Here is a 17,824-nt window from a genome sequence, read left to right as displayed (position 1 = left end):
TAACACATATTTTCATTTTAAAAATGCCTAAATAATTCCCTAAAACACAGCTGGGCGCTGTCGGTTTTAGCAAACATTGCTCATTACCAGGCGTAAACAGTGTTGGGGACCATCTTCAGCCACAAGCATTAGTGTGTAATCACTGCAGCAGCATAGAGTCTGTGGCACTGACTCAGTACAAAGCCCACATTAATGCTAATAAAGGGACATGTCACATGTCATGAACAACAGTGTGGCTCATTGAAGTGTCTTTTTTTTGCTTTGTTTTTATGTTTTTGGCCAGAAATTGACATCTATGACAGACCAATTCATTGTTGGTTTTGGCGTTGTCATGGGATTTATTAAAAATACAGAATGTCAACAGACTTATCCTTTACTTACAGAGCATCGGTGTTACTTTGTGTTGATAAAAGCCATTATCGGCAAGAAAAGTTCAATTTATTAAGACATAATTGTCAAAGGAAAGACAAGCTAACTTAGCTCACTTGCACCCATATTACATGACCTGAAATTCATTCATGAGTCAACCTGACGCTCAGAAAAAACCTCCACAAACATGAATAATAAAACAGCAACACTGACTCCCTCGAAGAGTACGTACTTAAATAACGCGATTCACCACATCACTTACGTATGCCTAATGAGGGCGATATGGCAGAACGTGTGTTTGAATAAAGTGAATACTTTTCCCACACGTCAGTCAGCGTTTTTATCTTTCACATTCTCCTCCAGCATCGGCCTGCTTTACATTCAGGCGGCTACATATGCAGACGCTCCGACAGTAGTTATTGAGGGAGAGGGACGCTCGACGCGTTCACTTCACCCATCCCCGTTCTTTCAGCTTGTCCTTTAATTAGAGGGAGAGAGATGGCATATCATTAAATGTACTAATTAGACAAACTACAGTCTAAACAACTTACACATTACTCCGCTGTACTAAACAGAAGTGAGCTCCATTTTTCACAGCCATCATGGGTGAATAAAGGGCGGACTCTTGATGGAAAATTGCTATGCATATAAGGAACAAATGTGCATTCTGAGGGAGACAGCAGCTGTGTATACAATCTCATCTGCAGTGCATGGAGTCAACTGTCAAATGTAAGGACATCTGCTAAGCTTTCTGTTTGGGTGGATTGCTAACACGTGTGAATCCCGCTTTCAAATGTGCTCGTTTTATTTCAAAATGCCAAACACCTGACTCAGTCTGCACTGCGTGGCTCTTTACATGGTTACCAGTACAGAGGGAGAGACGGGGTCCTTCTGTGAGTCAGAGCAGCATAGAAAGGGGGTAAGAGGAGCTTGATCTTGAGGGCGTATGTGTTTCTCATTCCTCAGGAAGTGGGCGATGTTGCCAGATATCCTCGGAAGTGTTCGAGTCACACCAAGAGCCTCGGGAAGATGAGAACTGCCAAGATCAGCCAAAGATACAGCACGGAGGGAGCCCGGGCTAAAACATCAAGCTCAAAAATAATAAAACAACAACTCAAATCCCAATGCAGATATTTAGGCCTACACAGCTAAAAGCAAACAAGCTGTTTCAGCGAATAGGGCATCAGCACCCATGGGCCAAAGAAATGTAGCCATATTACAGTAAAATTAAGCACATTAGTCCAGAGTTAACATTGTTCCATGACTGACTCCCTGAAAAATAGGAGTAAAAGAAGAGACTCCAATAACTAATATAAAAATTTCCCCCGACAACTTCTGGCGTGCGTGAGCATGCCGGCGTGCGTGTCGAGACCTGCCTGTTTTTCTGTTCATCATGTTAATTGACAGGAAGTGCTGCTGCACATTCAATGCTGCCGAGATGTTTTTGTCGATGCCATACGGAGCGCTGAAAGCCTAAAATACGACTTCATAGTGAGATATAGAGACAAGTAGAAATACTGAAGTGACAGAAACTCAAAACCAACTTTTACATAAGTCAGAAATTCTGCCAAAAAACACACACACACTTGTAGGCATTGCGTGCGATGCGGCCTTGGACCTCCTCGAAAACAGAAAACATTTTTGTTTATGTTTCATTAGAGAACTTGAACAACAAAGCAAGCAGAATAGGAGGAAGGGCAAAGGAGGCACACTCGACTTGCTCATTATGCAACACTTGCTCTGCAGTCTTTTCTCGAAACTTATCTGGTGAAAAGTGGATACGGCCATCTCATTATAATCAAATCCAAATGTGTCACCGACTCTCAACCCACTCTGAGTTCACGCATCTGCATTCCCTTCAGTTTTCCTGCTCTTAAAAAAGTATACTGCGAGGAGTCACATCATCTGTGCTATAATATTACAGGAGTCAGGAGGTGATGAGGCCTGAGCAGTGCAATGCGTCATGTGTTACACTGTTCAACCTTTTACTACAAGGAATAAGTGAGAAACACAGTACATCAAATGTCAGACTTTGATAGAGCATGTGGGCGAAAAGTCTAGATGAAAGTCTCCAGTGTATTCAGTCTTCCTTGAATAGAGAAAAGAAAGAAAAGAAAAAAAAAATACACATCCTGCCATTTATTCTCTATTCATAAGAAGCCGGTAAAGAACTATTGTTCTATTGTCTGGCTAAAACTGAGCCTTTAATGAATTAAAATGGCATGACTTCCTGCAAAGAAGTCAATGTTCAGCCACTCACATATGGGCTGAACATACAGAACGCTGCTCCTCCTCAAAAATGGAGAAACTGTACAGTAAATTTGAATTGTTGAATCTGCTGTCGAGTGCGCTTCTACGGTTATGCCGGTGCAGTGAATTAAGGGCATCAAATAGTTGCCTCGCTCACTGATTGAGCACATCAAGGGCTCTGATGAAAACCATTAACAAGATTAAACAAACTCAGGGCTGGTGACCTCTTTACTAGACCAGCTATAGCTTGTCCTCTTCACAGACGACAATAAACAATCCTCAAATGTGTCTCCACTCGCAGCAGCAGGACTCAGCTCAGACAGTGTCAGGAAAATTTACTGTGTAAAGTGAGGGTTTCAATTTTCAATATGTGGCAATTGGATCGCTTAAGTGCCAAGAGCTTATGAGGTCATTCCTTAGGACACGGTGTGCAGCCACGCATGAATTGTCTAGTTATTGATTCTGAAATAAATTCCGCTGCCTCTGGTGGATACATTACACTCCTCACACATTACTGGTGTTCATGAATGGTGATGGTCGATTACTGGCAGTGTAAATGGGTGCATCTAACTCAACAGGTAGAGCGTGACACTGATACCGCCAGGGCAGTGATTTGATCACAGCTCGGGACGAACAGGACGAAAATGCATATCGTCGCAGCTACAGTGCGGCGATTTAGAGAACAGAGTCTACAAAAATGGCAGGTTCCAAATACCACAATAATAAAGCTGCAAATTCATGAAAATATGTGGAGTGAAATACCTTTGGAAATGTGATTTAGTGGAAAACATCTGCCTAGTGCTGATGAAAACTACTTAACCAGCAGCTCACTGGCCAAATGACTCAATGTTATCCATAAATAATACCACTGCACTAGGACTTAGTATGCATCACTTCCAAACAGGCTCTTCATGCCTGCCTGGAGCCATACAAGCAGTCAGTCCTCCTCCCTTCCTCTTTAAATGCTTTTTGATGTTGGACTCTAATCAATACTTGAAGGCTGAATTTAGAAACGATAAATAAAACCATGAAGAGCAATGCACTTGATGCCTCTGTAACAGCCTCTCTCGCAGCCTCACTAGCCTGTACAGTTTAGCGTAAACAGTTCACTATATGTTTCTCAAGAACTTTGCAAGGACCAACATGTAAATGCAATTTTGCTCAAGTTATGTGACATTGAGAAGCTGTACCACACTGATCTGCTGGACCAGAGGAGGTTCAGCATATATTTTTACACTGCACCACCAGTGCAAGGCCTGCAAAAACAATATCATCAGAGCTTCTTAAGCTATGACGAAATTAATGGAAAAACAGACACTGTTTCATGCCATTGCTACCATATGAACTGGATATTAGCGGTATTCTCACTGCAAGCCGGGTCCACGCTCCCCTTGAATATCAGAGATTTTTTCCCTTTACTTTATAATTCAAATGAAAAGTAAATTGCTTTTGCACACTAAGTTGATATTTTTCTAGGGGATGTCATGAAATTCTAAGTATTCTTAGCGTTCATGATGAATTCATTACCTACTGTCAGCTTTTAATATCATTAAATTGCCTCAATGCAGCATGCCAAAACGTAATTGTGACTTCAAGAAAATGAAATAATTTCTTTTCCACACCAAGATACTGTCAGTATCCTGCAGCTCCTCTCGTCCCCGCTGTTAGCTTTTTGAAAAACTGAAGTTACAGTATTTATTTCCAACTGTTCAAACTGATTAATTTTGCTCCGGACTGAATAATTTTTAACATTTTCTAAGACAAGTAAAAAAAAAAAAACTACTATTAATAGTAGCAATTTAGACATGTTTAAGGGTCTCACATTTAGTTTCCTCAAAATCTAAAAAAAATCCAAGCTGTGCACAAGTCAACAGTGTGTACAAAGTTGTTCAGAGGCAAAGAAATTTAAAATGACGTTTTAATAGCTGTGGTCCAATCCAGGAGTCGTGCTCCTGCTGATTGACTTCTGAGGTAGTGTGACGCAAGAAATCCATTGGCATGTCACAACAAGATGGCCGCTAATTAGCCAAAAGGGATTACAAGGCTGTTACAGTGCCCATCATCTATGCCAACATATAACGCATGACAAATGAGGACATCTGCTCAGACCACGGCTCCTCCGCACTCACACTCTGTTTGGCCTTGCACACACATACTGCCTGGTGGTTTGCTGTTCAGATGTGAAAGTGCATCCTATTCCGGTCAATCAACAGTAGACTGTATCAACAGACAACCACAGAATTTCACATCAGAACTTATTGAAGCCACCTTGGCACCAATTTCATCACCTGCATGTAGTCAAACTTGCAGCAAAACAAATCCAAGGCTAATAAATATGAGATCTAATGCACGGAGGAGCAGGAGAAAACGAAGCCTGAAAAACAGCATCCAATTGAGCAGTGCTTGGCTGTGACTCAAGGTAATGATTCTAATCAAGCGGCAACAACACAGCTGAGTGGTGAAGCCGGCGTGCAGTTCTTATGGCCCAGCACATGCTAGAAAATACGGGACTGTATTTGTACCCAATTCTAGAAGGACAAATCCACTGTTTAAGGCATTTAAAGGGCAAAAATGCCAAACATTCTCAGATTCTGGAATCTCAAATATGAAGATTTGTTGCTTTTGACTGTTTTATGTCAATGTTATCTGGATATCTTTGTGTTTTCGACTGTAAGCACAATTCAACTGGGACATTTTTTTATTATTTTTGGCAGATTATAGACTAAATACTCAGCTTAACCAAGTAGTCCATAATGAAAATAATCATTAGTTGCAACACTGCAGCAAAGCCAAACAGAAATACAATGGTTCCCTACAGTCTATGACTCTGAAGCAAGGCAATTTCTTATTTCAATATCATATATTCAGTTGACTTTAAGATTCCTGAGCCATCTTCTTTATCTTAGAAAAACTCAACTTTTCACCTTCATTATGAAGAAAAATATTAGCAGCAGGAGTTGTGTTATCAGGTTTTAAACTATCAGAGAGAGAGAGAGAGAGAGAGAGATTCACACGGCGCCCTCAACTAACTTTTCAATTGAAAGGCGCATTTTTTTAATTTTCTACCAAATGCTTAGCTATGCTTCACCATTAGCAGCAACTGTAAGGAATATACTGCTATTTGCCATCTGCAGTAATCTTTTGATCTACATTAGTTCAACTCCGGGCCATGAAAACGAACACAGCTCTCAAGCACAGAACACACATTAACACTGAAATGCTCGCAACCCATGGACCTAAGCTGGTTCCAGCCACGAGTGAAGTGCCTTTTCCATCTTTTCATACTGTAGTTCACGTGGGTCTGGCCAGATTGAAGGTTAATTGAGTTAAGTGATCATAACAGAGTAATGATGAGGCTATTATGACACTCTTCAAATGGCAGACACTGCAAAAGGCCTTTGAATCCTGACCTTTCAAACAGGACCAAGCCCCCTGTATTTTTCTGAATTTCCTATAATCACAAGTCCAGGGCTGCATCGAACACTTACTTTCATTATTAATTAATCTGCAAATTCTTTTCTCGATTACTCGCCCAGTCAACGAAATATGGGACAGCTCTAGGTGACGTCTTCAATTGTAGATTTGCAAACCAACAGATTAAAAGCTAAAAGAGACTCAGTTTAGTACTGTGTATTTTAGAACAAGCCCATTCTGAGGGAACGCTGTTGATTAACGCTGCCAATTAATTTTCTGTCAATCAACTAAATGATTAATCGACAAATAGTTTCTGCTTCACTCAGACCAGCTGCATCCTCTGCCGTCTTCAGACGTAGAAATAACCGCTCACAGTGAAGTGGTGAGTCCTGTCAAAGACTGTGCAAAGATCAATGCTCTCGGATCCTTTTTACCAAATTGAAAAAAATACTTGCATCTCTCTATTGATGGGGCAATCAAAGCATCCATAGGCTTGAATACAAGATAAACCTTTCTTTCTGCTCCATCTCAAAGCAACGACTTCCATTTTATGGCACTCTGTAATATCATTTGCGTCACTATGCCTATTCAGAGCATTTGATTCCAAACATTACAGGAAGACAGATGATTGTCTTGAGAACTGTGAGGCTGCTGAGTGGCTGCTAACTCCCACCTGCCTCACGCTGGCTGTTAAGTGTGGGAACAGATGATCTCTGGAATCCCTGAGTGATTACTCGTTACCTGGGAATGGGTCTCCTCTGCTGTAGTAAACACTTGTGTTGTGAGGTTCAGATTAGCAGTGACAATAACACACAGCAGCTGTCACACCTTCCGCTCACACTGGAGTATGACGGATGAGCAGAAATTTGTAATGGCAGCGCAGATAGAATCAACAGGAAAGGTGTTTGAGGTTTTTTTTTTTTCTTAAACATTCGACAAATTCATCTGTTGACTGCGCCGTCGTCAATTTCTTTTCACTGTCTAATAAACAAAGTTGTCTCTTTTGAGGAAGCCTGAAACAATGTCTTTCTGAAATATGAAAATGTCAAAAGGAAAAGGCCGTGGTATTCAAATCTCTTGTTAATTAGGGTTCCGCTACCAGGAGGGTTTGAATGTTGGTGTTGAAGAACAGAAACATTTGCATCTCCTTAAGGGGAGCGTGTCAACAGGATCGATAGGGTAGTCTCCAAACTCCTGTTCTGCCTCAAAAAAAACCCATCAAACTCAGCACATCTTCTCCTTGGAATTGTCTGAAATTAACAAAGACCAAATTTTCACTCTAGCCGCCTCTGCCGTTTTTACCACCGACTCTGTTAAGCACCCAACATTAACCTTCAGATATTAAGCACCTGGAAAAGGCCGAGCACCACCCGAAATGCTTCGGAACATGGTTAAAATAGCAATGATCCCCCAAACCCCACCCTCCTCACCCCCCATTCCGCCTTCCATTGTTGTTTTAGAGCCTTCTCTCGAAATAGAGAAAGCTCCCAGAGAGACAGTCGAAGTGTGTGAGAGAAACAAACAGAACATCAATCTCATTCCAAACCCAAAGGAAAGAGCCCGGGGAATGATCTCTCAGGGTGTTAGCTTAGGCGGGGGGAAAAAAAACGCATTCGACAAGGAATTAATGAAATGGGTTTAGCACTGGAGTGGAAAAGTGGATATCAAGTCAGTGTTGAACTCACAGCCTGTCAAATTGTATTTGATTACAACTAATCTTCTTTATTTACCACTTAATGTCAGATGTTCATAATGAATGACCTGCCATCATCAGGTCTGCGGGTAGCACAATTCTAGTCTGCCACACACTTAGTGTTAATCCTATAATAAGCAATATAACATCAAACTATGATGCAAAGCAACCTGCTTATCATACTTCCTTGATAGATTAACATTTAAATTCCAGGTTCCCAAATTTGCCAATGCTTCAGTCTATTGATTTTTTCCGCCTTTAACTACCTCACTTACTGCATGCCGTTTAATTTTGGTGACTGGAAGCTTCTAAATCACCGCCAAGTGTAATACCCATTTGGAAAGAAGGCAACATTTTAAGAAATCTTCTGGGCATTAGGCTGTTGATAGTGACAGCCATTTTCTCTTCTTAGCAAAGGACCTTTTCAGACTTCCTACAGCCAAAACTTTGAGAAGTTAGAGGTTGATTATACAGCAGTCTAATCTGAAAAGTGAGCTAAATTGGTTCTGTAAAGTGATCGGAGCAGCCAGACTGGAAACTATATAGCCGACACTTCTGATTACAGCTGCAGCTTGGCCGAGGAATAACTTCTTTAAAGCAGACTCCTCGAATCACAGCCATCTTTATGTGTGAATTCAGCTCAGGAAGACAGATGTAAATGCACAGTGACCGTAACTAACCCAAAGCCCAAGAATAATGGCATTTAGAAATAATCGATAGTGTTGATGTTTGTTAGTTGGGATGGTATGTGAAAAACAGTGTTTTAATTAACTGAGGTACACTCAAAATAAAGTAATTCTGTATACCATGACAATGTGAAACCATGATATTTACTTCCAAGAAAGAGCCGATATTAGGTTCACATATATCACAGATATATATCAGATATATCAGTGCAAAGACATGTTCTCAACGTCAAAACCGAGCTGCTTTCAAGTTTATTTTTCTGCAAACCGGAAAACGTTCCATATCTTTGTGACGAGCTAACGGCCAATACGTTTTCATCACATCTCTCTGCCAATATCAGCATCAAAAATTGAACATTTGTCAGACGAGCCACATAAAGCCATAAAGAATTAATGTCAAAATAAACCTTTTCCACAAATTTAAATAATCAATACATTTAAAGGCAGCCCACTGAAAAGGAACAGCATTGTTAAAGCTCCAGTTCCATAACACATAAAACCCCAGGGTGCTTTTCTGTTTCTTATTGTTTTTTTTTTTTTAAAAACCTTGCAATTCAACGATCTGAGGACTGTCAGGTTCACATGGCATTGCTTCAATTTCATTTAAGGATTCTGTTGCTGTTCCACTCCAACACTTGTCTGACAGTGATAGCTACTATACACGGTGACTACCACTGTAGAGTTTCAAGAGCTGGGTAAAGACTACATTTTTCAAAGATTGCAGTGACTGCATTTTGAACCAAAGGTGACCTAAACGCACACTTACAAAAGTACAATATCACTTCCATATGCTCGGGCACAGGCTTCTTCTGCAGCTGCTCAAAATAACAAGAATATAATTTATGCAAATGTTAAAATTCAATTCATCACATGCAACTCGACTCCTATTCAACAAGCTTATTTTGCATTCTGCAGAGCACCTTGAGCTTGATAAAACATACACAGCCTAATCCTATATCTTCAGTGATCGTCGTCATAATTCACGACAGGGAAAATGAGCCCCGTGGATGGGATAGCCTACTTTTGAATTTATTTTTCCTCGCCTCTGAAAAAGACAATCTTGAATGTAGCCCGTCAAAAGAAGAAAAAAAACAATGAGCACAAAGCAAACACATGCTCTGTTGACCCACAATAGCACAATGCAGGAAAAAGGAGCCCGAAGGTCCCATTGTGTCCACTCTCCACAGGGCAGCGTTGACTGACAGTTCAGCTGTAAGCAAAGCCGACACTGTATCACATCGCGGCAAGATTGTTTAAAGGGAAAGAGGACGTGAAGGACATAGGACATTTATTGATATGGCCAAGTCCTTGAGTGCAGCAGTATACGTCCTTCAGTGACAGTGCCTTATTGCCTGGACATTAATCACTATTGTCATGAAGCACGGGAAATAAGTGCACTAGCTTCCCCAACAGCATTTTTCCTCTCTTGTTTCAACCAGCCTGGTCACATCCAGTTTGCGCGTGTGTGTGTATGCGTGTGTGTGTATGCGTGTGTGTGTGTGTGTGTGTGTGTGTGTGTGTGTGTGTGTGTGTGTGTGTGTGTGTGTGTGTGTGTGTGTGTGTGTGTGTGTGTTTTGGGCTGGATGTTGCGAGGACAGATGAAATGATTTGGAGTGAAGTGGCTGTGAGTCATTCTAAATGATTAAAATGCTACTGTGACCAGCTTGGACTATCTTGGCTGAAAGACCGAGTGAACTCAACCATACACACGAAGTAATGAAGTAATGACTGATTTCCTTGATTAACATAAGTTATACAAATAAACTGTTTCATCAAAATTAATGTCAAATTACTCTAATTATCTCATGAAATAAGGCCCCGTTCTTGTAATGTTCAGCTCATGTCATCTGAAATGGCGCACTTCAATATTAATGCCTGCGTCTCCAGACAGGACAACCTCGCCCGCAATGTCCGCTGGTTGTTCCGGTTCAGCTGCGGCCCCTGGAAACGGCACTGTGCCAGGGCGCCCCTGTGCACCAGATGTGTGAGCGGACCATCTCAGTGACATTTAGAATGTATTGACGATTTGTTTGTTATTGACTAATTCTTTATGTACATATAGCAAACCTTTTTTTTCTTGTTTGCTTATGTCTCCTATAAGTAGGACAACATCTGCTGCAGTTTACTTTATGCTAATGTGCATTATTCAGGATTAGGGCTGTCAAAGAATATTCTAATTTTGATTATATAATGGAACTGTAAAAGACATTAGGATGTGAAAATTAACACTGTTGTTGCAGCCTGTTTCGCGGCTGCATTAACTTCATATCGAGTCCATCATGTTGCACCGCCATGTTCATACAGTAGCCCAGAATGGACAAACCAAACACTGGCTCTAGAGAGCGCCATTTGCGTTTTTTGCATGTTTTGCTGCCACCGTAGCTTCTCCTACATGCTTGAAAATGGAGGGGTGAGATGAGGGATATTCTGCTGGTTGCAACCTGCCTCCCCACTGCTAGATGCTACTAAATCATACACACTTTAAGACTCTCTTCTGAAACGCTATTTCAATCACAAGGGAGGCGTGACAGAGCCATGGCACAACTGGAAATCAATGCGCTTGCATCCAGTGGGCACAAAGGGTCAACCGTGTCCCTTTTCAATGTCCGGCTGATGATTGCAGATTTAACAAAATGCTCAAAATAATAGGTATCAACTATCTTGTAACTGAACACAGCAGAAGCGCAGGGAGAAACAGGGTATATGTGGTGGATCATATTTACACATCTTCATGCTTTTTTCACCCTGCTGGGGGTCAGTCTTCAGTAAGTCTTAACTACTTTGATCCAGCAGGTGTTAAAGGTACCCTGTTGAGTTTCTGACCAGTGAGGAGCTCGGTGAATCAATGCTTTGTCCAGGGGGTCCTTGTTTTGTTTGTATCACGTACATGCATGAGGATACACATACGCAAGCTCGCGGGTGATCCTGACACATCCTGCCATTGATTTCAAGCTATACCACTGATCCACAGCAAAGCGTCGACAAGGATGGGGAATAAGAAGACTGAGAGCCGGTGTCCAGAGGTAGATTTTAAATATGACGCATTTGTTGGACCTCAAAGACACACATATTGCTCTTGGGTAAAAAGGACTGAATACAAACATTCAGTTTGTTTGTTTCTTTGTGTTAAAGAGCAGAACAGTCTCTAGGGGTCGCAAATGCATACATACATACATACATACATACCAAGGAGTGCATATAAAAGATGGACAACATGACAGCTCCAACGAAGTGAAACCAAAAAATCTTGATCGTCCCCTGGTGTCTGACTGAAGCATCTGTCAGAAACCCCTCCCCCGCCATGTTAGCAGATGGGACAAAAAAAAAAAGAAATCAAAGTACATGGTGGTTTCTATCATTTTAGGCAGCTCTTATTATGCTGATGTATCTTCGTTTATTCATTTTTCTTCTACGTTTGGTTTTAATTAGTTCCTTGATGCTATAAAAAGGGGGTGTAGCATCGGGATGGACAGCTAGCCCTAACCCATTGAGTCAGAGGGTGTATGGGTGGGACCTCGATAAGAGTGGCTCCATCCCCTCATCACTACAACACAGACTACTGGCTGCAAATGACATGACCAGCCTGAGGTGGGATATTATGGCTTCCTTTTTGCACAGCGGAAGCAAGTGGAGACACGTCCTCTATCTTTATTTAAAGTCATTGATACAGTCCCTATAGCAGTGCTTCTATCACAGTTTGATGCACATTCGCAATGGAAAAATGATAAAGTATACTTTAAACATATTACTAAAAGATATTGCATTTGCTCTAACGTGGTTTTCATGGGTGCCACTGACGTACATTGTGATTCAGGAAAGTGGAGGAGCCACTCACAGCTGAAATCACACGTTGTATCTTACTGTTAGCAGTGCTGCGATTGCTCCGAACACTGGCAAAGAAACACAAAACACATGAATCCACTCAAAAACATTTTTGCAATATGTGAAGTTGCCTAGTTTGATAACAGCAGTTGAGTTTGATTCACATCCTCTGTCACACCCTTTTCTTTCATACTATACAGTACTATACAGTATGAAAGAAAAACAGTGAAGTATTTTCATTTCTTGCGCAGTAACTGCCAACATACTGCACTTTCATCATTTTCAAGCCTTATTTAATATAACAAAAATAAACACAGTGTCTCTTTAGTCGATTTCTTAGGGCTTATGACGACTCTTTGGTGTCAGACACACAGCTAGATACATCTAGTATGGAAAGACAGAGCAAATATCTCTTTTTAAAAAGCTTAACACATGACCGCACATTTTCAAATGAATGGCCTCGGGGCCAAAGATCAGACATAAGATGTGTTTTGGAAAGAGACCTACTGAATGAATCCGAATTTGGAAAAGCAATTCAAGGTTGCAAATGTTTACCTACACTTACCTTGGCTACACCGGGGAAATTACGAACAATTTCTAAAAATGGCATTTTCCCATCAGTCGGGACATTTGGTAACATTTGGAGACAAAAGACAAAATCATCCGCAATCGACAAGAAATCATTTTGAACCTTAAATGATTCCTCAAGTGTTTGTGAAAATTACTCTAATTTTCCAGACTGCCTTCTCCACCCTAAAGAACGCTGCTTTTATTTAGGGTTACTTCAAATGTCCTGTATTTAACACAATTATCTATTCTTTTAAACTCCTGCCATAAATAAAAACTAACTTCATGTTTTCAGTAACTCGAATTTATGGAAGAAACTGTGGGATAATAAAAACTCAGCTCATTTCACAGGCTATTTTCACAGACTTCTTCACAGCTGATCAGCGTGAAGAAAGCATGCTGGGGTGCTTTTCCCAAACCACAACAATGGTCACAGCTTAACCACCATAAAATAATATGAGCAAAATGACTAAGTCACAACTATTCTCCAAAACCAGACTGCTGTCTCAAAGCCGACCCCATCACAGTTCAAACAATGCCATTATTAACAAAATCGCATTGTTGTTTTAAAGTTTATCCAATGCAATTAGACAGATAGATAAGCTGGTCATTAAATTTGAAAGCAATAAGCAAAGGATGAGCATCACTAGCAAAATGGATAAACAGCAAATTATCTGCACGAGCGAAAAGTGATTACAGTTGCAATGCTTCCCCATCGGACCATTTAGTGGGTGGCACAGGCAGCTGGTGGAGAGACAACACATAACAGTGTACCGAGCCCGTCCATGATCAAGACTGAGCATATGTTGCTGATGCTATTTTTAAAACTACGAGAAAGTTAGTTTTGAGATGTTCTGTCAGTACTGTACATGTTGAACCAATTATCCTGAGAAGGTAGAGGAGGGCCTTGAAGATAATGATGCTGTTGCCAACATCCGTGATGTCCGGACAGCTGGCATCCTGCTGGCACAGCAGTACATCAGGACCTCATTAATAACATTAACGACATGTTTGCTCGCTAATATTCTATTTGCAGTGGACAGTGATGGCGTTTTTTGAAACAGAGAGGCGAAAATGGCCATTATGCTTGTCAAAAAGTAGTAACTTTTCATTTAAATTCCCCAAGATCCACATTCATTGAGGTCCAATTGTCAATGCCACCAATTATTCCCCAGCTGAATCACAAAGCTTTACGTCTTTGTCATTTTTTTTTGTACAGCCATACTCGCATAACATGCAATAATTTCCAATCATTACTAAAATGATGCAATCAGAACAATTTCTATTATTAATGATAAGCTATACTTCAAACGATGGCTGCAGCGCTGCAGTTCTGTCCACACAACTTAAGACAAGCGTGGTTGTATATATTTGTCTGAACAGTTTCCACCACACCACAACACCTCATATTTTTCTTACTGACCGTTTAATCTCCATATTGTTGTAGGTAGTGGATGCTTGTGCTCGTGAGAGAAGACACGCAAGGCTGCTTTTACAAATAAGACAATATCAGGAAAATCAGGGCAATTTTATCGACAGCTATGCCTTTAAATCTGACATTAAATTTAATGTGAGTCTATTTCAAATCCCCCACCCCCCCCAAAATCTTTTATTTTCACATTAACACAAAAGTAACGCTGTCTCTGACGTAAACTACAATGGTAGATGAATACGGTTATGTGACAGTGTACAAGTAGTTAAATTGGATTCATCCTCCACCACCACTTCCTAGCTGGTCTACCAGTCAGCCTGCATTGCCTTTCCGCTGTGTGTCAGAGGTCTGGTGAGACATGCCATGTAAGAAAACTCAGCTGCATTGGGGGCTTGGAAGGGGCTTGGAAGGCTACTAGTCATTAAGCTGCAAACTAAGGACGTGGAAGCGTGGAACTGGGGGATTTTTGGGGCAGAGGGGGTGACTCAGAGAGGAACCATTCTCCTGTGTTACATCACTGCTGCCTCACTATAGGGGATGATTGGTGCCACAGGGTAATATTTGATATACTTGGGATGTACACCAAAGGTGTTAAAGCACAGTATAAAACATACAGTTTAATCTGATTACACAGCATAGATGTCACAACCGTTTTAGCTAATTCTTCAAATGCTTTGAATGGTATGAGAACAGAACCAGGCTGATAAATTGGTGGGCAATTATTATCAGCCAATATTAACTCACAGAATTCAAATTTTCAGGGGAAAATGCAAATTGTGTTTGCAGTACTCTAGAAGCACACTTTGTCCACCAGAGAGCGCAAACAAGTTTATTTTTGAAGCGCTAAATTTCTCGCTTGATGCACATCTTTTGCACAATCCTTTAATGACCAAATATAAGGGATCCTTAGCAGAAATGTTATGTTTATATTCAAGTTTCCTTTGGTTGTGTCATATTGCCTGATATGTGATATCAGATTTTTTTTAACTCTTACGTATCAATACGGCTGTCAGTCTCAAAAATCAACGATTGGTCAGACTGTATATCAAAATAATCAAAATTGGAGCTTTTGGAATTGAGCAAAGGAAACTATCCAGACAAAAATCTGGTCAATGTCAAGAATGCAAGGTCCAGGAATGCTGAAAAGGTTGGCTGTTTCTAAGAAATGTGTGAGGATGTGTTTGACCGTACAGTCACAGAGGTGACCATTTTATTTCCGTGTAGTTGTTTTGGGACTGGGTTACTCTGAGTTCTTGTTAAAAGGTGTCGGTCTTCCATTGTCCTTTGTTGCCATCAGAACTCTTTTGGGTACCGTATACATACAGTATTCTGCTTTTTGTCCCTTTTTTACTCGTTAAAAGCAGTACTTGTGTGTCAAAGGGTGCTTCCCCACTGATTTTTGTGTCAAGCTACCTAAAACTGGATCTAACCTCAAACCTGATCCCGACCTTTCACATCGAAGATGCTTATCCTTAACCCAACCTTAGCCATTACTCAATCCAGTTTGGCTAGCCTGAATCAGGCCCTATCCCAAACCCACAGAGAGATTTTGGAAACACTATCCAAAAGGGACACTGACGCAAGAACAATGTTGCACCATGTTTTGGGACCTGACTTGAAATTTTAGCTATATTTCTCACAGTGATTTCACCACGGTCCCATATTGTGCCATCATAGCTGATGGTGATGGTAACACTGATTATCTTATCTTAAAAACTCCAGAAAGCGTCAAATGGTTGCTGTGATATAGTGTCCATCAGTGGTAGGCTTTTGGCTTCCAACACTAGCATTTCGCATCTTAATATTCAAATCAACCCATCAGTGGTCTTGAGCTGTTAAATCACTGGGGGGCACACAATGTGACCTGTCACAAATTCAGCCAAAACGGGTAGCTGATTGTCCAGGATTTGAGCTCCGGTGGCACTAATCGCCCCTCATACAGGCTCAACCATCCCCGAGCCAACAGCGCTAACTATCGCCCTCATCCTCGTTCCTACCTACGCACATGACAGCAAGCAGACACACAGATTATACCTCCACATACACCACAACTACAATAAGCCTATAATCAAACCCGGGACACCTCATTAACACCACAACAAAACTACAGGCTGAACGGACCCAGAATTCCCGGTTATTCCACAGCAGACCACGTCCTCCAACTCAACGAATTCCACTAACCTTCAGCGAGCCCGTGAACGTTACAGCGGCGGCATTTTCAGGGAATGGTGGATTCTGGAGACACCGTGTCGTGCGTGTGAATAACCGGTGTTGTGGTTAAGTTAACGTGTAGGGGTCAAAGGAGTTGTAGGAGCTGAACCAGGACTAAATGTTCAGCTTGACGTTACAGCGAGGGGGGGGCGGCTGGGAGGGGGAGGTTGGGTAGTTTGCGCCATAGTCCCGCTGCCTAATCAATAACATGCACATAAATCAGTGAGGCTAAACGTCTCAGCGTCAACCAAACCGTTGGACCTTAAATTCGGCTCGGCCCTGAAGCCGTTAGTCAAACCCGGGCTAAAACCCCGAAAAACCTCTTAATCCCACACCCCAAAACTCGCTTTTATCCTTTATTATAAAAGACCAATTCAACACCGTGGACGCTCAGTAGTTCGGCTACAAAAACGATAGCTAACCGTGTTGTGGGTCGACTTACCGGGATGACAGTCTTTGTGTTTGGGCAAGGTTAAAAACATGAAGGATAAAATCCACCAGTAACTCGGTCCCCGTATTCTCCGCATGTTAGACTACTCATCCAGAGTCACAAGAAGGCAACGGGTGACAAAGTTTTCGAATCTTTCCTCTTCTTTAAGAAAGAAAAATCACATACACACGACCGGAGCTGGAAGCGAAGTTGGCACAGCGGCCACGAAGGCAGAGCATCAAAGTCCTGGTTGGCGGTTCGACGACAGTCACTGCTTTTTAAAAAGACTCATTTCTTCGCCTCCGGTCCGAGCAGGAGCTGCTTTCAGCTTCGAGGAATAAAACGCTACGCACGCCACAGCTGTGCAGAAACAGTTGGAAATCTGTTGGACTCCGCCGTGCCTGTAGCGGGCTTCCAGATAGCGACATTCCCGAAGTGTAGAGGGGTCAATCGGCGATCAATCGCTGTCTTTAACTACAGGAAAAAGTGGTCGAATATTATTGATCACACGTGGTCATTATGAAGTGGTTATCCGCGGCGACGGCGTAACGAAGGGCGATGCACGACGCGAAGAAAAGTGCCGCTGGAAATGTCCCATTCTTCCATCCAGGAAGTAGACTAGCGGTCAGGCATGCACGGATATCTGGCTGCTGGTTCCATCCTACCGGACAGGCTGCGTGTGAGAGGGAGCCAGCGCGGGGCGGGAGCAGCGGAGGGAGGGGAGGCGTCTCGTGGATTCGCTGAATGCAAAATGACTCAGAAAGGACCCAGAGGCTGGTTTCTGTATACGGTGCTATGATAAGGAAGACTCCAGAAATCAGTGGCTCATGTCAGATTGTCAAGTCACCAAGTCCAGACTGGATTCTGCTGCCTCTTTTAAAATGTTGCATCAAGCATGTTGCATCAAATGATGAAACACTGTTTGAATGTTATCTAGCTGAGGCCATTTC

The 17,824-nt window shown here is 41.8% G+C and overlaps 1 protein-coding gene across 2 annotated transcripts in view; it reads right to left on the bottom strand.

Moving 5' to 3' along the window:
• ca16b (carbonic anhydrase XVI b) overlaps window positions 1-17,555 on the bottom strand; it is a 98,805-nt gene extending 81,250 nt beyond the window's left edge. The window contains exon 1 of one of the 2 annotated variants that reach the window (XM_070958747.1): window positions 16,887-17,555. In XM_070958747.1, coding sequence (XP_070814848.1) covers window positions 16,887-16,971 — 85 coding nt within the window. In that variant the 5' untranslated portion in view covers window positions 16,972-17,555. Of the gene's footprint in view, window positions 1-16,414; window positions 16,515-16,886 lie in introns of those variants that run through there. The other variant, XM_070958748.1, reaches the window with a different exon arrangement.
• Between the last annotated feature and the right edge of the window lie 269 nt (window positions 17,556-17,824).

The sequence above is a fragment of the Chaetodon trifascialis genome, chromosome 3 (genome assembly GCF_039877785.1).
Source record: "Chaetodon trifascialis isolate fChaTrf1 chromosome 3, fChaTrf1.hap1, whole genome shotgun sequence".
Classification (NCBI taxonomy): domain Eukaryota; kingdom Metazoa; phylum Chordata; class Actinopteri; order Chaetodontiformes; family Chaetodontidae; genus Chaetodon; species Chaetodon trifascialis.
Note: the sequence above shows the minus strand (reverse complement) of the source record. Positions and strands in the feature narration are given on the sequence as shown.